The following is a 23037-nucleotide window of genomic DNA, read 5'->3' on the forward strand; positions in this document are numbered from 1 at the left end:
CCTTGGGTATGTTTTTAGTCTAAAAGAATGTAGTAGGATTTTTTTATATTTTTATTGGACTAGTTTAGGTTATTCATGTATCAAGGCTTTTAATTCATTTAATTCTAGGCCCAATATGGCCCAAAATGTTAAAATAAATAAGTGTGGGTCCAATTAGAGCCCAATTAGGGTTTTAAGCCTATGATAGTCTAATTGGAAGCTCATTGGCCCATTTGGATCCAATAAGGAAGTTCTAGTCTAAAATAGACTTAACAAGAACTTCTAGGGTCTCCAATTGTTTGATGACTATTTGTAGTACTAGCATGATGTATTTGATTGAAGTTTTTGATTCATATTAACTTGAATGTATAGATTACATAGCTCAAAATTTTCAGTTGTGACATAAAAGGACTATTTGTAAACGGTTAGAATAACCTTAATGGTGTAATACGCACAAAAAATATGTAGGGACCTAAAATGGACAAACAGGAAACCTTATTACCCTCCTAAGATTTTTAGTGTTTATTATTTTGAATATATATTTTTAAGATTTTTAGTATTTATTTTTATAAGTGTATTTCATATAAAGTTGTTGAAATTAAAAAGAATAAAAAATAGAAAGGTTTAGACTGGATTGGATTGGATTTTGTAACCACATCATCCAGTTAACCTCTAGCAAAACAAAACCTCTAGCAAGGAGCTATAGAGAAGAACAAATTAAGGCCTGATTGGATTTTGAAACCACATCATCCAGTTAACCCGAGCCTTAAAATTCTAAAACGAAAACCAACAAAAAGAAGATTTATAACAAAATCAAAGAGCCTATCTTTTCTAGGTTTATTGCTACTAAAAAGTAAAGGATTGCGAAACGTCCAAAGCACTCATATGACCACCATGAACACCGACTCAACAATCGGACGTTCCATATGAACCGTCGGTCTAGAATCCACCCAATCGACCACATCACAGATAGATGAAAACATAGGAAGGTCCAAATGAAGCCAATGCCCAACTCGACTCCAAACCTGATCAGCAACCGAAAACTGCAACAACAAATGCTTCACATTTTCTTGAGGATTATGACACAAAGAACATAATAAGGAATCTATCACCCCCTCCCCCCTTTCCACCAGTTTAACTCTTACCGGAATACGATCCAAAAGAATACACCATAAAAAATGCTAATTTTAATAGGGATAAAATGGTTCCACCTAGTAGGCATACTACCCATAGGAAGTGACATATCATTAACCCAATTCCGTGTTGATTTAACAGTAAAGATACCCGACGATTCAAGCTCCCAAGACCACTTATCTGGCATTTCCCCTATGCGAATAGGATTTAATATCTCCACAAGATAATCAAATTGGGTCGATTCAGCCCCTCCTCTAACCCCCGACGCCAATGAAAATTACATCCCCCCAAATCCCATTATTCACTTACTCGAGCATCTTGATTAAACGCCAAAGCAAAGAGCCTCCCGAACCGTTCCCTAAGTGGAATATCCAAGCACCAAACATCCTTCTAGAACCTCGTTCGAGTCACGCCCCCACCACTATATACATGGAATTAGAAGGAATACAACCATTTTCATGGAGGTGATTAATGGATCCTACAATCTTTTGCCAAACACCCCCTCCTGTTCCTATTCTCGAATCGTCCGGAAAACCAACACCTTTCCCATGACAAAATTTGACAATTTTAACCCAAAGAGCTCCATTATCATTAAGAAACCGCCACTTCCATTTATAAAGAAGGCCGAGATTAAAAACATCCAAACTACCAACCCCAAGACCTACAAGTTTCTTATTTGAAAAATAGAAATTTACTATAAGGGTTTATAGTTTCATACGGGGATACTGACTTAGGAGGGTAATAGCGTTTCCCGTTTGTCTATATTAGGTCCCTAACGTATTTTTTGTGTGTATTACACTATTAAGGTTGTTATAACCGTTTAGAAATAATCTCTTTTACTGGTTTCTTCCTGTTAAAAGGACTATTTGTAAACGGTTATAATAACCTTAATGGTGTAATACACACAAAAAATACGTTAGGGACCTAAAATGGACAAACATGAAACGATATTACCCTCTTAAGTCATTATCCCATCAAAATAAAAGGAAGTATGGAAAATAATAATCGACTTACCTGTTTCTATGATGTTATACCAGAATTGCAGAGATGGAGAGCTAGATACAAATCAAAGGAGAAAGGTGGAAAACATATACAAATCAAAGAAGAAAGGGGTTTGATATTTATAAGATTAATCAACAGACGAAGATATACTTGTAATCATGATTTCATTCCTATTATGATGCATGTATATTTGGTATGAGATAAGGCAATTCAAAAACATTGATGATTTTATAGAAACCGATTTGCTGATTATTAGGAGATGATATTGAGGCTTCAATGAAGCAATGGGCGGGAAAAGAAGCCAAAAGATACTGCAGGAGTGACACGTTGAAAGAAAGATGGGTATAAGGACATGTGGCGGTTTAGGAGTCTTTTATTATTATTACAATTATTATTATTATTATTATTATTATTATTATTATTATTATTATTATTATTATTATTATATATATATATATATATATATATATATATAGAGAGAGAGAGAGAGAGAGAGAGAAAGAGAGAGAGAGAGAGCTAGGTTCAGGTGTTTAAACTAATTATTGTGCTATTGTATGCATAAATGTGGGCCAATCAAAATTAAATAAAAACTTCAATAATTAAATAAATAAATAAGGGTAATAAAGTAATTTTGTAAATAACTTCCACAAATACTTCCTATAATTATGCTAGTTATTCTGACTTTGACCTAATTTCTTCTCATTCTTATATACGACGTTCACTATCAAAAACCCTATTCCACCATAAAAATCTTCCACCGACGACCACCCCCTAGATTTACAACAACGCCTCACCACTTCCACCGATCCCCATCAACAATCTTCTTTATACCAAAGATCATCATCGCTATCGTTCATAATCTCGAAGAATAGAGGACGGTCGGAGCTGACTTCCATTGCCGACTGAATTGTTGCCCACTGCTGTTCTTTACACACTCACCCCCTAAACTCTCTATTTCATCCGTAACTTTTATCTCCACATTCGTCATGGCGTCGATCGACGTTTGATGTGCCGGTGGCTGGCCGTCCTTCCTCATCAGATCGTTCATCAGGGATTCGAAACCAATAGTAGCGCCACCTCCGATCATAACGATTCCTTGCGTCACCGGGTTGATCAGGATGATCCTGTCGAGTGACGAACCCTGATGATGAAGACTGTTTGTAGATTCGTGATCCGGATGTTCAGAATTGCAACTTGAATCCGATTCTGGCCTGGTGGTTGTGAAGACTGAAAGGAAAGGCATCTCCATGATCCTCTCAATCAAACGAGATACTGATAACTCTGGTTCTGAAGCCATTTAAGCACAAATTTGTAGTATTTAGTGGGTGTTTGAGTGTTTCTGCTACTAGATCAAAATTGAAAAGAACAGTAAAAGTGGAAGTTGAATTTGAAATGGGTAATTTTTTGGGAGAGCTTAAAAACGAAGGAGAAGAAGGGTGTAGAAGGCTCTCGAATGTTGTGTGCAGACAGGTTTATTTGCTATAATACGCCAAGGGGTTTGGTTAACGCGTTGGATAAGATGAATGATGATATTTTTATTGGAGTAATCCAGTGTGGTGACATGCTGTTGGTAGGTTTATTTCAGATGACATAAACTGATAATCACAATCCATATTTTTTTCCTTTGAATTAAGTTGCTAAAACTATTCAGTTTTGATGTTTCTGATTAGGTTGAAGCTTTATCAGGTCAATTGACATAAAGGGAAGGAGAGTTGGTTCAAGAAAAGGCTGAGGTTAAGAAGCTTGCAAGTTTTCTAAAGTAGGTTATTTTGACCACTGTAATTGTTTACATTTTACTTAATGCTTTTTAATTACTGAAAGCTTTTTATCATATTCTATTATATTATGATAATGCTATGCAAGACTATCCATTGTGTGGGTTCTTAGAAAGACATATTGAAATAGATGGATTTGATGTTTTATTTTAATATGCTCAATATAAAAGTGTTTGCAGGCTTTGACAAAAGCAAGACTTATGAGGTAATTCCAATTAGTTTGGCTGCATTTCATGAATAGATTCATATTTCAATTTATGTTTTGTTTTGTTTTTTTTTTGTTTTGTTTTGTTTTGTTTTGTTTTTTTTTTTTTTTTTTTTTTTTTTCTGATTTAACACTTCATTTATGTGGATAGTGCAAGATCTTGACAAGGTTGAATTCTGAAAATGTATCAAGTATGTTTATGTAGATGATTCAATGGATGACATTGGTGAGATTCTCATCCTATTGGAATGGAATCACGTATTCCAATTCTGTTAGAATAGAATCACGAATTTCTATTCTGTTGGAATAACAGAAGTTGATGCTTGAAGAACAGACCACAAAACTGAAACGAACTACATTATTCTTTTAGAATCTATTAGTCGTTGCTAGATTTTGATGTTTTCTTTCCCATTTTGAAAGTTTTTTTAGTTTTATTCTTTAACAATAAATGTAATTCTTAACCATTTTTACTTTTATTCCATAAAAAATAATGTATTTTTTGTTTTTATAATTGAATTTATTATTTAAGAATTTGTTATTCTACAAGAAGTTCTTAAATTCATGATCAAGAATTAGGTTCAAGAATATTTTGATTATTTATGGTTCAAGAATATTTTTATTTTTGAGTAAATAATTAAATAAATAAACAGATTCTGTAAGAATGTCCGAATTAAAATAGTTATAATTCCCAAAATCGGATTTTTAAAATTAATAGAATGTACGATCCCTTAAAATATAAAATTTTCCTTTATTAAATCTATACTAATTGACTAAAATACCATTGTAAGTAAATTAGATGATATTTTTCAATTACATTTAATTCAATAATATATATTAATCACTTTTTTTAAAATAAGTAAAGTTGATTGGCCCACAGTTATGCATAAAATAACATAATAATTACTTTGACTAGAATAACCTAGGCATATATATATATATATATATATATATATATATATATATATATATATATTAAAAATTATATAGAGTGTCTAAATGATAAAATGGGGGTGTCTTTTTAGCCAACTCTCTCTCTCTCTCTCTCTCTCTCTCTATATATATATATATATATATATATATATATATATATATATATATATATATATATATATATATACCTTATTATTTAATAAATTATATATATTTATTTTAAGCTAATCCGAAACGGTGTTTTAATTTTAATTTAAATATTTTGATGTTTTCAAATTATACATAAGTTAACCCGAAAGGCGAAACAGTTATATGTTAATTCGTAATAGGTTTCGAGTTATACATAAGCTAATCAGAATCAATAAACAAATAATATTAAACTGTGGTTCGACTAGTTGAAAACTTGGTAGCCGAGGGTGGTCCACGACGATGACTCGGTGGTTTCGGTGGTTCGGAGAAGTGACGACAACATATAGTTTTTAATCTTTAATTTATATGTGTATAATTTTTTGATGTATCCGGTGCCGCCTATTTCGGCATTATCGCTCGACAAAATATTTAATCAATTTGTTTTAATATTTATTTTTTAATTATAAATAAATTACAAGAACATAAAATAAACCCATAATTTTTTTAGTATTTTCAATAAATCAAATAATAAAATGCGATATATAGTGAAAGTATTTTAAAGAAAACTATGATTTTGTAGAACTTTTTTAATTTAATTTTTTGTAATACTATTTAAATTTTAATTAGTAGTTTGTTTTTATGTGTTTCTTAACCTATAAAAATGAAATCAAGCCAACAAAAAACAACGCAAAAATAAGTTTATAACTTACTGTATAATGCATTTAATGTCGTACATCATAGTTTGCAAAATATAATTATTTTATATATTTGTTGTATTTAACTTAACTTTGAAAAAAAAAGTTTGAATTTAAATATTTAAATAAGTAAAAAGTAATTTAATAAATTACTTGGAAATTAAAATGTAATTGCTAAATAATATAATTAATAACGATTACAAAATAATAAAGTAAGAAAAGTAACTGGGAAGTATAATGATTAGGCTATGGAAAAATTAGACATGTATCAATATTCATATTTTCAATTTTAAAAGTCATGATTTAAATTTTAAAATAATTAATCATTATATTTTATATACACTATTGGTCATAAATAAATATAGTATTTTCCTTTTCTAAGTGAGATGTGGTCCACTTTAAGCAAAAAAATGTTCATTATATTTTGATCAATTATCTCCAAAATTGTAACTCTTGATATATTCGGAAAACATACTTCTACACAAATCAAATACAATTATTTGTTGAAGTAACTAATTATCTTATACACATATTATTTTGTAATAACTCTATAAAATATATTTATTACAAAATTAGAACCAAAATAATTGATTGTATATTATTAATTCGAATTACATGTTATTTTATTAAAATGTCATTTGTTAATTCTGAATTAAGGTACATAAATTCAAAACATTATGATGAAAATTTATATTTATGACTAATTAATATCAATTTAATATATAATATAACTTCATATTAACTTTTATAATTATAATTAATTAATATCAAGAATTAACACTTAATAAAGGGAAACTAAAAGTGACACATAGTGTATGACAAATGACGGACAAATACACTATGTGACACATAAAAGTTTAGAAAGTATTTTGGTGTAAAAATGACAAATATCAAGAATTAACACTTAATAAAAGGAAACTAAAAGTAACACATAAAAGTTTAATATATAATATAACTTCATATTAACTTTTATGAATTTACCCAACACAAATGACAAATACACTATACTTGGTTCTTCTGTTTCTCTTCTTATTTCAGATTTCATTGTTTTGAAATAGCAGCAGTCGAAATATAGATGATTTTCTTTCTGAATCAAACTTTTGAGAGTTACACTCGAGAGTAAGTGCACCAATTGGCTTTCTTTATGAATCGTATTTGTCGAAAGTTTGAAGTAGAGTACTCTTTCCTATTTTGAAGTTTTAATGAGTGAAAATCGAATTTCTGAATAGTTAAAATTGATTTCTGAATTCTGTTTGTGATTTGTGATTTAGATTATCGGACTGAAGTGCAATTTTGTATGAATAACTGAAATAGAATTTTTTGCATAATTCGATTTCTCTATTTTGTGAACTTCAGATTTCTTATATCTGTATTGGGTTTTTTTCAACTGCTCAGAGGGATATTAACAGCCAAATATATAAGAAAAAGATAAATAAATATAAGATGTTTTAATGAAAAACATAGATGAAGCAGTAAAAGGAAAAAAAGGAGCGTACTTGATATGTCCGTGCATCTTCAAGATTTTTCACGACATCGTTCATTGATGGACGCTTTTCATAGTCGCTATTCAAACATTGATAAGCAATTGTTGCAAAAGCCCTCAAAGAATCTGGGTTTATTTCATCCTTTATATTAACCCAAATAATTTTATTTAGCTTGTTCTGTGTGTAGTGTTTTTTTACCAGGTGGATAAATGATTCTCCACGTCTATTATTATTCTGGATACACAACCTCCCACACAAAACTTCAAACAATACCACACCCAAGGAGTAAACGTCTGACTCCTTTGTTAGCATCCCTGTCTCCATATAACTTGGATCACAATATCCCATCGTGCCTACAGGATTAGTAGAAAGAACGCTTTCGTTTGTATTAGCCTGATGAAATGTTGATAGACCCAGATCTGCAATACTTGCATTCCAATTTTCATCTAAAAGGATGTTGGCACTTTTCACATCCCTGTGTAATTTTCTTTGTTGAGACCCAGCAGGGTCATGAAGGTACTCCAATCCGCGAGCCGCCCCGATGCATATTGAAAGGCGTTGAACCCAGGTTAGATCTTTGCTATCGAGATGCAAGTCGAGACTGTTGTTAGAAGCATACTCATATACTAAGATCTTCTCGTCTTTCTCGTCACAAAACCCCAAGAAGGAGACAATATTTTCATGTCTGTATTGTGAAAGCATCATGATCTCCATCCAAAACTCGCGGTTTCGTTGTAAAGCTATACGATCTAAACGTTTTAAAGCAACTTTGGTACGCCCCTTGAAAAGGAGAAGTTCTCCCTTATAAACTTTTCCAAGGCCTCCTTCTCCGATGCAATTGTCTTTAGCAAAGTCGTTGGTAGCTGATCTTATAGCTTCTAGTGGTATTCTGAGATGTTCAAACATCTTTGGGACAGACATTATTTTGATGATCGATGGAAAGTAAGAAACAAGACTTAGGCTTTCAAAGAATTAAGGTTGATGTGCTTTTCAATCCATTGTTGCGCAGCAATATATAGAACTTAATCTGTTGGTCCTCTCTCTCTCTCTCTCTCTCTCTCTCTCTCTCTCTCTCTCTCTCTCTCTCTCTCTCTCTCTCTCTCTCTCTCTCTCTCTCTCTCTCTCTCTCTCTCTCTCTCTCTCTCACACACACACACACACACACACACACACACACACACACACACACACACACACACACACACACACACACACACACACACACACACACACACACACACACACACACACACACACACACACACACACACACACACACACACACACACACACACACACACACTGTTTATTTCCAATCTAACAAATTTCTATCTTAATACAAGTAGCATCTCTTCAACAAACCTTGATTAATTAAAAGCATGTGCTTTTATACATTTAAATTAATTGCACGTGATAAGGAAATTAATGTCTCCCGACAAAAATGTATCCTGTAATTTCTAAGGAGTTGACTGCTATATAACAACCCGACAAAAATATACCTACCTCATATTTTATAACCCTACCCCTACAATTATTAATTTTTAGTTAAATGATAAAAATCTAGAAATCCTATTCATATAAATATTATTCTCTCTCTTAATCATTTTTTTTCTTTAATATACACGAATAATTATTACAAAACAGTTTTCCATCAATAAATGTATAAATATAATAATCCCCAATATAATGTTATTTTAATTTTCTAATTTTGTCCTCATACTTTTGTATATCTTTAAAAATTACATTTTGTTTTTTAAAATTTTATTTTAAACTAGTTACTATAAGGTATTATTAGAAACTATGAAATGGATTTTAAATAAAAATAGTTGACAAATGAAATGGATTTGACGTACGTCAAGCTAAAACTATTTATTTTATAATATACTACGTGTAAGCCTCATGTATTACATGGGTGTATTTAAAATAATTAAATATTTATAAATATTTAAGAAATTTAAATTTATAAGAAAAATGAAAAAAAAATATTGAATTACTAAAATTGAATGTTTTTTTTTTAAATTTAAACAAATCATTTAAATAAAATAATCAAAGCAAATTAATCACATTTTATTTTAAAATTTTAAAATTATAAGGAATGTCCATTAATGAAATTGATATGCATTTATTATTAAATTTAAATACAATATGAAATAAGAAAACCACAAAATTACATATGGAATAAAAATTAATTCAAAATGACATGTGGCAAAATGAATGAGAGTGTGACAAGTGACAAAAAAACTTTCATTTATTAGAGAAGATTTATCATATTAAATTATTTTATTTTTAGCGATCAAATGACTACTTTTTTTTTCTAAAATGAATAAAAACGTCAAAAAATATTAGAAATATGTTATAATATTTTAAATAACATAAATTTAATAAAATCTTTTAATAAATAGAATTAAAACATAATATAATATTTTAAATTTTTTAGATTTTTTATAGTAATGTCATAAATATAAACTAATAAAAAATTAAAAATATATTCAAACGTCAAATATTTTTTGTTTTTCAACAAAGATTCAAAGATTTTTTTAACTATACAAAAAGATAGAAATTTAAAGACTTTTTGGTTATACAAACAAACAAAACATCATATATTTTTTTCAAAACAAAAAGTTATATTTTTTTAAATTCACTGTTAGAAACAAGTATAAGTTTTAAAAATAAAATTATGAAATAAATACAAACAAACAAAACTTAAAAATATGCATTTGACCAAAACGTTAATGATTAAAAAAATCACTACTACTAAAGTGAGGGGATTTAAAGTAGTATACTAATACTCAAACAAAATGTCAAAAAAATATAAAAGAATAAAACGTCAAACAATGTTTTCAAACAAAATGTCAAAAAAAATCATAAAAACAAAGGTAAATAAATAAATTAAATAAAAAAACAAGATTAATAAAAAAGATAATAAGCTAGTATATTAAAAGAAAATAAAATAATAATAATAATTATGTAATCATTAGTTATTTAAGGAAAAAAAGTTAAATGAAATTATTAAGGAGTATGGTTAAATAGGGAAAGGGTATGGATAATTGCTAGCTAAAACAAGCATAGTAGAATTTCTATTTTCTTTTTTGTTTCTTTATAGAAAACATTAAAACAAGCATAGTAGAATTTGCTTTAATTAACAACGTTGATTTGCTTGCTTGCAAAATAGCTTTATACAAATACGTCACATATACAAAATCAAGCGGAGTAAACTAATACCTATAAAGGTATCTAGTTTTGTTTGGAGAGCTGCTCTAGGGTGCATCCTATCTACAGAAGCACTTGGTCACAGAGGTATCAAACTCGACTCCACTTTATGTGGATCATGTATCAACGGGTCGGAGATTGTTGATCATATTATAGTTGGATGTCCTTATGCTACTATGATTCTCGATAAGATATCAAGATGGTGTGAGTTTGACAATATTAAAGTGCAAAGTGTTGGTGACCTAGTGGAATTTGCAAACAAACGGAGAAGGTGTTCGAAAAGAAGGAAGAGACTAACTGTCATCTTCTATGGGCTAATATGGACTCTATGGAAAACAAGAAATGAAAGGTTGTTTCAGAGATGCACAAGCTCTCCTTCAAAAGTGTTTGAGAATGTCAAATCAGTGGCGTATCTTTGGCTCAAAGTAAGGGATAAAAATGGAATCTGTAACTGGGAGGATTGGAATGTTTCTCCTTTTGCATCTCTATAATTGTATTGTTTTTAATAACTGTAATGTCTTTTGGTGGCCCCTGTTTAGCTCCTTGCTTGGTGGGGTCAGTCTAATAAAAATATCGTTGTTTCAAAAGAAAAAAGTAGCAGATGCTTAAATTAACGACGTTAGCCGGCTCGAAAGGAATTGTCATGTTGGTTCAAATTTCAAGGACAACAGGACAGATAGGCAGGCAAAAAATTTGGGTGTTTTTTTTCCACACGCCAATCTAATACACACCGATCTATATCTATTTAAAAATCTTAATTATTGACTAATAATTTCAATAATAAACTATTTAAATTATATTGTTTTTCGAAAAAGTAAATTGTTTCTTTCTCCTTTTTAATCTCTTTCTCTTATATATATATATATATATATATATATACTACTCCTTGTGTTCGAAAATTATTCTCCACTGCCAAAAATAGATATACACTTTTACCATATTACCCCTAACATTTAATAAAGTAAACCTGAATAATTACAAATGCATATTTCCCATTGTTTTTAGAAAAGGGCAAGAGGGTCATTTTACTCAAAAAAGACAAAACTAATGATTGTTTTTCTTAATCTGTGTGTTTTTTGTCCGTGGACAATAATTTTGGGACGGAGGGAGTACGTTATAACTCGTGGATATCACGGATGAGAAAGATAAAAGAAAATTATAAATAAATCGTAAGGTAATGACTAAACAACAACAACAACAACAACAATAATAATAATAATAATAATAATAATAATAATAATAATATTATTATTATTATTATTATTATTATTATTATTATTATTATTAATTTATAAGATAAAAGTTTTCTGTGTGGTTTATAATGATATAATTATTAGTTCAAACTACAACGACACATTGGTTTTAATATGGGATGGTCGTTTTGTGTTTATAGATATTTTATAAAATTATAATTTTATAAAATACAATGTAAATCAATAGAGTGAAAAAGAAACATAATCAATCATGAAAATAACATTATTATATGACAAATTAAAAATTAATGTAGCATAAGAAAATACATGAACACAAAAACAATTTACAAATTAAAATGATGAATGAATGGTCACTTACTAATAATAAATAAAAGATGATAAAAAGAACAAAATTTTACAAATTATTTATAAATTTTAAAACTTCTTTATACAGAGCATTAGATGTTTTATTTGTAAGTGTATCATCGGCATCTAAAAATAACAATTTTAATTATTCTATATTTTGAACTCTAGATAGCGGGACATATAATTGACCATGTGTGAAAAAAATGACCCTTAAGAAACAAACAACCTTCGTTAAGAACTATCTTTGACTCGTTTTAATTATCATTAGAGTAGATATACTTTGAGATGATGACGATGTGGTAGAATTTTTTTTGGATTTTTAAATATCCGAGTATAACTTATTATTTTTTCTCCTCTTTAGCATGTGTAGCATCCATGTTTTTGTTTGATAAATAACTAGATTATGACCCGCGTTAAACGCGAGGAACACATAAATAAAATGCAAATTTATATAGATATTACAAAATAATTATAAAAAAAGTAGGGTTATTGGTATTATTGAAATGTGTAGAAATTACACTAATATATATATATATATATATATATATATATATATATATATATATATATATATATATATATATATATATATATATATATATATATAGTGTTAAAGGACCTTTTTATAGACAATATTTGTTGTTTTATTAGTTCAAAGACCTTGTTGGTCACATATAAGTACCTTTAAACATTTTTTACTTGTGATACGGAAAACAACTATATATAGCCAACCATGCGTGAAAATGGGTCTACACAAGTATAATCCAACATTTAACAATATACTTTCAAAATACATTGTTATTTTATGGCTATATTGTGAAATATAACTATTTATTTCAAAAAAATAGCAACTTATTTATGTTCTTTCAAAATGAACCACATAAAACCCCCCACAATATTTAATATAAATAAACTATAACCAATAAATCTGCAACGAAGCTAATCATCTCCCTCCACTTCATCTCTAATATCAGATCCTTTTTTTTCCTTAATCTAAGTTATTGTCACTATCACCGACAATGTTAAGATTCATTGATGGCTTCTTTTTTATTTTAGGGATAATATGATAGAAATCATTTATCAGGTCCATCATTTATGTTTATATCTTCGTTTTTTTTGTTGATTTTTATATGTCTTCTTCGGTTTACCATCATTTTTTTTCAAGCTCCATTTTTTATGAAATAACATTTTTTTTTGTGAAATTCTTTCTACGGTTTTGAGTATGTGCAGGTATGTTGATTTTTTTTGAAGTAAAGAAAGTAGGGTTTTTGTTCGATGTTGGTTCCTAGGTTTGGTTCTTATTTTTTGTGATTTATCATAATCCATTGCGTTTTATTTTCCATCTTTATCTACAATCTTTATGTATAGAACACTTTATCCATATAGTCATTCACCATAGAGTTTAACGAAGGAAAAAAGAAACACCCATTTAGTTTTATTTACTTTGCAAATTATCGAGCCTCCATGCAAAGCTTACAACATAATGAAAAAAAAACAAAAAACCCTTATGAGGTAAATGCCAGTTACGATTCTACCACTTTTCCTCTTGTAACAGTTATCACACTTCAAAACATCTACTTTTGTGTTTCAGCATATTATTGATAGCATGAAAGATCCAAGCATTGTTGCATTTTGGTTAATCACAATGCCTCAAATTATGGGAGGATTTAAATATGGTGATGAGGTCAAACATAAAATATGGTGGTAATACAAGGTTCTTCTATTTCTTATTTATTTATTTACTTATTTTTTTAATTCAACTTTATTATGAAATTAAATAGTTTCTTTTGTTGATATTAGTGTTTCTTATTTAGAAAAATATGCGATATGATCAACTTCGTGATGCTATAGCAATGAGAAAACTTGGATGAGCAGGAAGTGAGATAAGTTTATAATTTATTAACTTCAATGAGAAATTAATTAATTACAATTTTGTTATTGAATTTGAAATACAACAGGGATTATATCAATGGATCCTGAACGTGTAAGAATTGATCCAGTGGTAGTAAAGAACATTCCTTACTATAAAGCAAAGAGCAAATTAGAGTAGATTATATTTTTGGTCCTTGATTATACCTGATTTTTTTTTCAGAAGGTTCTGAGGGGCGTTTTTAGTATTTCAGGGTCAAATGTTGACTCTAGTTGAGTGCACACTTCTATTATACCGTGCATTCTTACCTGCCCATGTATGGTACCGATTTTTCTTGAAAAAAGAATACAGAAGCTTATTTTCATCTTTCACAACATGCTTATATTTAACTTTAAAGTTCACATCAACTGTTGAGAAGATATATTTCTTATACTTATTTTGTTACTACCGGAGACATAAAAAAAAACTTTCTAATGAGGGCGTTCATATCTTTTGTACAACCCGTCTGTTATATTATTTCATGTCATCTCTTGTCTTGTCCACAGATATGTAACATCATAATTTCATTATATATAACATCCAATTTTAACATTGAGTTTACTGGTTTCGAAAATAGGATCATAGTTACTAATTAAAAAGATGGAACCAAGAACCGAACACAACATCAAAAAAAAAAACAAATTTTCAAAAACAACATTATACGTCCAAATTATAAGTATTCAACAAAGAACCATACGAATGAGTAAAAACATATAATTTCGAAAACAATATCAAACTTACAGATTAAAATGATTTAAGGAAGAAATACATACATTTATTCGACTAATCAGACTGATGGGAAGGTTGAAGCTTTTTTGCATTTATTTTCTACGTGAGAATTATGACATAATGTTTGTGTAAATCGATTATTAAAATGGTTCGAAATATATATACAAATCAATATGATGAAAATTAGCAGGTAATCAATTGAAATCTCATTTAAACTTAAAATAGAGGATATCATGCTTGAAAGTGTATTGGTTCATAAAAATATCCGAAACTTTTGAAATTTGAAATTAATAGTTTCCGAGATTTCAACATATAATGTATTTGGAAAGCAATTTTGAATGGAAATAGAGTCTAAATTTAAGGTTTACATTAATAAGGAACCAATTTTGTAGTTGTAAGTTTGGAAAGAATTCAAGTATCATTTTCATTCAATTCTTACATTTAATTTCCTAATATAACGGATTGACTTCTTGTTTGATCAATGTGACGTAAGCAAATTGATCTAAGGGTGTAAAACCTATAAAGAAAACACAATCAACGATCCAGATTGTTTTAGATGATGTCATAAAGTTTCTCTTTTAATAATATTTAGAGATTTGTTTTCTATGTGAGAATTATGACATAATGTTTGTGTAAATCGATTATTAAAAAGGTTTGAAATATATATACAAATCAATATGATGAAAATTAGCAGCTAATCAATTGAAATCACATTTAAACTTAAAATATAAGATATCATGCTTGAAAGTATATTGATTCATAAAAATATCCGAAACTTTTGAAATTTGAAATTAATAGTTTCCGAGATTTCAACATATAATGTATTTGGAAAGCAATTTTGAATGAAAAATAGAGTCTAAATTTAAGGTTTACATTAATAAGGAACCAATTTTGTAGTTATAAGTTTGGAAAGAAGTCAAGTATCATTTTCATTCAATTCCTATATTTAATTTCCTAATATAACGGATTGACTTCTTGTTTGACCAAGGTGACGTAAGCAAATTGATCTAAAGATGTAAAACCTATAAAGAAAACACAATCAACAGTCCAGATTGTTTTAGATGATGTCATAAGGTTTCTCTTTTAATAATATTTAGAGATTATGCATTTGTTTTCAACATTACTAAAAAACATTTATTTACCAAATAACCACCGATAAATTATCACTCGATCCCCACCCCTTTTAGCTATACCAAATTTGTAGATTTCAGCTACTATTTTTTGCCCTAACATTATCCACGATATATAGAAAGCCTGCCACCACCTGTGCCCTTTGCCTGACCTTTGCACGTCTGCATTTCTCATGATGAAATAACATAAGAATATACATCCGAGAAGCAATCGTAATTGAAGACAACATTACATGGATTATAAGGTAATGTCGATGGCTCGTAACATATGTCGGGTGAAGAAATGGAGTATTGGGATATCAATACAACAAGGTAAAAGACCATTAACTTTTCAGATTCTTGGTTATTTTAAGTCAAGATAAATATGTTGACATAAAATTTTACCATTTTATTTTGTAGTAATCTTGTATTTGAAGATTATAGCCAAATCAGAAGAGGTTCTTCAAGAGTGAAAAGAAACAATCGGAGAACTTTGTAATTTTTCTTGTAAGTATATTTTTAAATTTTGAAAATTGAAAATACTAAATATTACTAAAAATTATATTCAAACTGTTAATCCGATTAATACGAATAAATAAGGGATTTATTTTATTTGATATACCTTCTAAATTAATATCACGTGTTATGATATAAAGGGTGTTTTTTGCAACAATATTTTACTGTGAATGGTGATTTATGTTATTTGATAAGAAAGTTATTACTACTATTAGCAAGATGTAGATGTCTTTTAAAAATTTGAAGTATGTCCTATGCAACCTCCTGTCAATATCATGTCAACCACTATGAGGTCTGTATATGAAAATATAAGTCAAAATTTGTTATATTTTGTTAATGATTATTAAAAATATGAATAAATAATATAATACTTCACAATTTCATTAATCAAAAAATCAAGTGTGTTGTAGATTTACCAAAATCTGATCTAAATCTTCTTTTGGGATGATTACTATGAGCAAGTTATGACAATCAAATTCATTATTTATATAATTGTAATCTACATCATCTACAATTTATGATGATTTAGGCCTCTAGGGTACATAATTATGGCAACTTCAACTTGAGGGCAAAATTGTCATAGTTATTTTTATTATGTTAAAATCGGGCCATTTCAGCACATATTTACTTAACCGACCTTATTTACTTTAATCTACTTTCTTGTTTGTTGCTAATTTACTTTAATCTATTTAAAGCGTATGATAAAATTACTTTTATATGTTTTTATAGCTAATTTGGAGAATTGAATCCAAGATCGAAATGGCGATTTTGTAAACAAAATAAGGAAGTAGATTACAACTTTTGATAAAAATGGTTTGTAATTTCATTGAAACTCTTTTCAGAAAGTAGGTTAACAATTGAAATGTTACCATTTATAACACGAAATTTCAAAGTAAAACTATCATTCAGTACATCTACTTCGATTATTAGAGTAACTTTTGGTGCAACCATTACTCTGTAAGGAATAAATAAAAATAACATTCTAATTGAATATAATCAAGTATTTAAATAATAATCATAATAATAATAACTAGAAAAGATTCCCCGGCGTTGCCGGGGTCGGAAGGTATTGCTTTGTAAAGTAAAGTAGCATGTTGAATTGTATTAAGATAATCTAGTAAAGGAAGATAAACAATATTATCTAATTACATAAGTAAAGAAATCTAAATCATTATTTCTTTCAATAAATGAGGAAAATAAATAAATGGTCTCACAAATTGAACTTTATAGTAATGTATGGCAGCGGCCGGAAAATATAAACCGTTGCTTTTTGTCCGTTAATGTGAGGGTAATTTGGTCTTTTAAGGTAGTAGAGACTGAATTTGTGACGACAGGTAAACTATATGGACCATTTATGTAATTTTGGCGGTGGTGGTGGTGGTGATGGCAGCTGATGGGTGGCATTATGGTATTGGGTGAGTATTTTCTAATAGATAAAACATTAATTTAAAACCAAAAAGAAAATATAAATTAATAAAAAATCAGATTAGGAGTAAAAGCGTGATTTCGGTTTTCATCGTTGTCCTCAATGTGTTAAACCTGGTAAACCACAGGGACCAATCGTGTAATTTTGTCGAATAATAATAATAATAATAATAATAATAATAATAATAATAATAATAATAATAATAATAATAATAATGAGGGACCATTTCTGACTAAAGACTAAATACTAATAATATGTAATAAAAGGCGATGGTTATGAAAAATTCAAACGAAAGTGAAAGGGTTGTTTGTGAACAAAAGCATAAAGGTGAAGGTCAATGTTGTAAGTAGTTTTTTAAAACCAACATAAGTTGGAGGACCAAAAGTGACAAAAAAATGACAAAAAAAGTGGAGCAAACATGCATAACCTTAGGGACCAATGTTGCCAAATACTTAGGAAGTTTAGTATTCCTAACTTTCATATCTTTAATATATAAATATATATATATATATATATATATATATATATATATATATATATATATATATATATATATATATATATATATATATATATATAATAATAATAATAATAATAATAATAATAAATAATAATAATAACAACTAGGGTGTTATAACAAAAGCAAACCAATCATTAGGACTTACATTGCTAAATGTAATATTTTAGCAACATATTTTGATGGAATTTATAAAAGGAAGTGATTATTTACTGTAATATTCAGTCAAAGTAGCAACATATACAAATCTTTCTATTCTAATAAATAAATATGTTTATTCTTCAATTGACTAGTGTCATGCTATTAGAACTTCTCATTAATAACTATATGTAACCTATCATGCCACTTGTCAACTTATTAATTTCAAATTTCAGATTTTAAAATTTTCACTCTAAATACATTAAATTAATAATTGATTTTACATTTTAAATTTCAAATTTTTAATTTTTAATTTTAATTATATTAAAGTAATAGCATTAGGTTAAAAAATAAAATAAAATTAATACAGATTATAAGGTGATATAACTTCACAAATGATTTAAATCAACAATTATAATTTTATATAACTAAAAAAATATCTCTTAATGAATTATTTATTTAAAATAATTGATTAATAATGTTTATTTTTTAATATGAAAATTTAATTAATTTTATAACCGTGGTTCTCACGGGTTATAAACTAGTAAACATCATACATATAACAGTTAATGTCATCTTTAAGAGAAAGTCAAATAAATGTTATAACAAGTCAATGAAAAGTGATATTAAACAAAAAACAATAAGTAATAAGATAATCTCTCCTCTCCCTTAAGAAAAGTGACATAGACACCCATAGGAACAGAAAAACACACAAAACAAACAATATGATACCATAAACGAATAATTGAATTAAATTGTTAAATGTTGAATTTTAGCAGCATACACCGATTGAATTTTGAAAAAAAAAGGGAAAAGGGGAATATTAGTTACATTTTTCAATCAAAGTATGTTACTATATGTGTAAGCGAATATAATGAGTTATGAAGAAATAAATTAAGCACATAGACACAAACACAGTAACATAGATACATAAACAGGAACTGAATCACACTCAAACACAGTAAAGTGACATTCTTTTATAAAAAATAAATATTTGAGGTAAGTGTACGTGATTTAATGGTTATTCTTAACTATTTTAACATCATGACATCTAGATAAAAAACACACAGGTAGACATCAAACACATAACTATTATAACTATTAACTGTTAAAGTACATTGCTGAAAATGGGATGAATTTGAAAGTAAGATACTATAAAATTATTTTTTTCCCATAAAAATAGTAACATGCACAAATAAACATCAACATATAATAGTTAAGGTCATTTTTATGAAAGAGTAACAAAAATACTATAATAAGTCATAAGGAAAGATATTAAGCAAATAACATAACAATAAGTAATAAGATCATCCCTTATCTCCCACAACCACAATAACATAGACACACACACACACACACACACACATATATATATATATATATATATATATATATATATATATATATATATATATATATATATATATATATATAGTTCTAGTTATACATGTAAGTATCTTTTTACATTTTAATTCATTGTAATTGGAGACGATGCAAGATTAACAAAAAAAATGGCAGAATTATCCTTTTATATTTAAAAGAAATAATGATAGCTTTTTTTCATAGTATAACACTTACACACAAAAGAAACAATGAAAATGTAAATCGAAAGAAATAAATACAAACAAAAAAAGTATAAGCAAAAGTATGATGTCATTAAAACACATAGAGACAAACGCACATAAATAGACATACTTGTTTATGTGATGTTATATTAGAGTTGTAATAGAAGGAGAAGAAGATAGAAATATTAAAAATAAAAGAAATTAGGAAAAAATAAAAAATAATAAAAAACAAAAATCGAGATATATTTTTTTCATAGTATAAGACATACACACAAAAAAAACAATGAATATATAAATTGAAAGAAGGACAAACAACAAAAACAAAAGTATATGCAAAAGTACGATGCCAATAAAACAAACAGAAAGCAACACACATAAATAGATATAGTTGTTTCTGCGTTGCTATATCAGATTTGTAATAGAAAGAGAAGAAGATATGAATAATCAAAATAGGGAGAATGATTAATGACTTAGGAGGGTAATAACGTTTCTCGTTTGTCCATATTAATAACGTTTCTCGTTTGTCCATATTAGGTCCCCCAACGTATTTTTGTGTGTATTACACCATTAAGGTTGTTATAACCGTTTAGAAATAATCCATTTTACCGGTTAGCCAAGATGGAATTCATGTGGATCCCTCTAAGGTCAAAGCTGTGGAAGGATGGGCAACTCCGACTACGCCCACAGAAATTCGTCAGTTCTTAGGCCTAGCAGGCTACTATAGGAGATTCATCCAAAACTTCTCTAAAATCGCCAAGCCACTTACCTTGCTTATGCAAAAGAGCGTGCCATTCAAGTGGACAGACCGACAAGAGATTGCGTTTCGAGCCTTGAAGCAAGCTCTTTGTAGCCGTCAACATCTCTTTCATTTCTGCCCAGGGAATAGAGTTGGCGACAGGGAGTGTCATAGCTTCTACATGACCATTCCACCAAGTGAGTGCTTGGTCCACAAAAGTGCAGGCCGCGAACTTCACTTTCATCTGCTCGGGGCACTCGCATATCTCGAATACCGACTCTACCTTCTCGATCCATCGCTTTAGGGCGATCACTCCTCCGGTACCGTTGAAAGTTCGGGGTTTAGCGTTCGCAAAATCCTTGTAGGTGCACGTTTTAGTGAGTCCTTGGTTCGTCCCGTTGTTCGAACTTCCGGATCCTTGCCCGTTACCTCCTCCGTTGTTCCCTCGGTGAAGTTGTGCCATAGCCGCTGTGACTGCAGCAGACACGGCTGCTTGGAAAGCAGTGGAGTCAACTTCCGGCGGGGTTGGTTCGGGATTTCCGCGAGTAGCTGGGCGAGGCATCTTTCTGTCATGAAACGGAAAGATGTTGAGTGTACGTGGCTTCTGTGAGGTGGTGACCCTACTAACTAGGTGTATGGTGCGAACCTAAACATTACTATCATCAAGCATACAATCATAATGTCTTAACACATGACAACTGAGAATATTATAGCAAAACACACAAAAGTTTATTAATATTATCCGCATTTAGTACAAGAAAATTTTGCTCGTAAGAGCATACATAAGTAACACTAATCCGACAGCATAACGGCTCCATGAGTAGTGTAGTCACTTAAACATAGAGCCGGAGTACATAACATAGTTCCTAATAACCTACTATGATAAGTCTATCCCTAACCGCGATGGGCTGCGTCAGGAGGTGGTGCCGAAGATGTGGATCCTCCCTGAAGACGAGCCACTAGGCGTTCTGCGTCCTGAAGTCGAGATTCCCACCTTACCTGCCTCATGTGAAACTCCCGGAGGACGTCACGCGTCTCCTGTTCCGCACGCTCGACTCTAGTCCACAACTGGCGTACTTGATCAGCAGTGCCCTGAGCAAGGTCGCCGGTGTCCCGTAGTCGTCTCACCATGACTGGTAGGGCTCGGTCGGCCGGTCCTCCGTTCCTCAAGTCAAAGAACTCACGTGACATGCCAAACGGGGGTCGCTGTCCCTGATGTCTGCTCCATCTCTAAAGATCAATGCCCCAAGGAGGGGTAGGTCCAGTGGGTCCCACACGATATGCAGGCACCCTGATCGGGTAAGGGGGGTCGATGACCTCGGACTCTGCATCCGAATCACCCCCTTCGCTGTCATCGAGCTCCTCTTCGAAAGGTTCTTCGTCTTCTTCGGGTTCGACAGGCTCGCCCTCGACTTCCGCCTCCGGTTCCCCGTCAGATTCCTCTTCGGGGTCCTCCTCAGGTTCTTCTTCAGGCTCTTCCTCAGGCTCCTCCTCCTCCTCTAGCCAGCCGTTGTTTCCCTGATTAGGGAAGTAGGGGTCTCCCGGGTGATGAAAGCCAGCCATGTTGTCTGCGCGAGTACGTAAATATGCTACATTATCCTAGGATGCTATGTCTATCATACATACTAAGCAAACATTCTCTTTTTGGGTGATAAAAGGTATAGTGTTAGGTTCCCTGGCTATCCCGATCTCATCAAGACGTGTGTTAATTTTACCTTGGAGAGAATGTAGTTGATCAGGCTACATTCACTCCTTGGTATCACTAAGAACAGTCCCGAATTAACCGAGATACCAGTGTTATTGTGTTTGATTCAGCGTTGGATCCTTATTCCTAATGCAAGCAAGTGTGTTTTATGTACTTGTTCTGTTCAGAGTTATGTTAGTCCCTCTTTTTGGTTTATAGTTGCATATCAATGTATGGCTCGACATGCTAGTTCACTATAAACAAAGCTCTGATACCAACCTATCACACCCCCGAACCAGACGGCGGAAACGTCCGGGGGCTGTCGTGACTCAATTGAATACCATAACATTGAATATATATGAAACATAACAACATTCGTCACCATTCATCAACATAGTACAACCAGTAGTGTTTACATATCATACATTGTTTAAACATTACATTCCCCCAAAAATTTATTTGTTCAATTCATACAAAAATAAACTGCAACCGTCACTGGATATGATTTCTCTTGATTCACTGGTTCCCTGAGAATACAAGTATTTTGAAAAACGTCAACATATGAAATGTTGGTGAGTTCATAAGTTGTATTTGAAAACAATGCTT

At 30.1% G+C, this 23037-nt stretch overlaps 2 protein-coding genes across 2 annotated transcripts; both read right to left on the bottom strand.

Annotated features, from left to right (window-relative positions):
* Nucleotides 1-2968: 2968 nt before the first annotated feature.
* Nucleotides 2969-3412, bottom strand: LOC128134225 (E3 ubiquitin-protein ligase MPSR1-like). The gene has a single exon (XM_052771712.1). The coding sequence runs from the start codon at nt 3410-3412 to the stop codon at nt 2969-2971; it is 444 nt and encodes a 147-aa protein (XP_052627672.1).
* Nucleotides 3413-7116: 3704 nt separating this feature from the next.
* LOC128134226 (receptor-like protein kinase HERK 1) lies at nt 7117-8254 on the bottom strand. Its single transcript, XM_052771713.1, has 3 exons — nt 7532-8254; nt 7346-7474; nt 7117-7236 (listed from the first exon to the last, which is right to left on the bottom strand). Exons 1-3 carry the CDS (start codon nt 8252-8254, stop codon nt 7117-7119), a joined length of 972 nt encoding a protein of 323 aa, XP_052627673.1.
* Between the last annotated feature and the right edge of the window lie 14783 nt (nt 8255-23037).

This window comes from Lactuca sativa, chromosome 5 (genome assembly GCF_002870075.4).
Source record: "Lactuca sativa cultivar Salinas chromosome 5, Lsat_Salinas_v11, whole genome shotgun sequence".
Classification (NCBI taxonomy): Eukaryota; Viridiplantae; Streptophyta; class Magnoliopsida; order Asterales; family Asteraceae; genus Lactuca; species Lactuca sativa.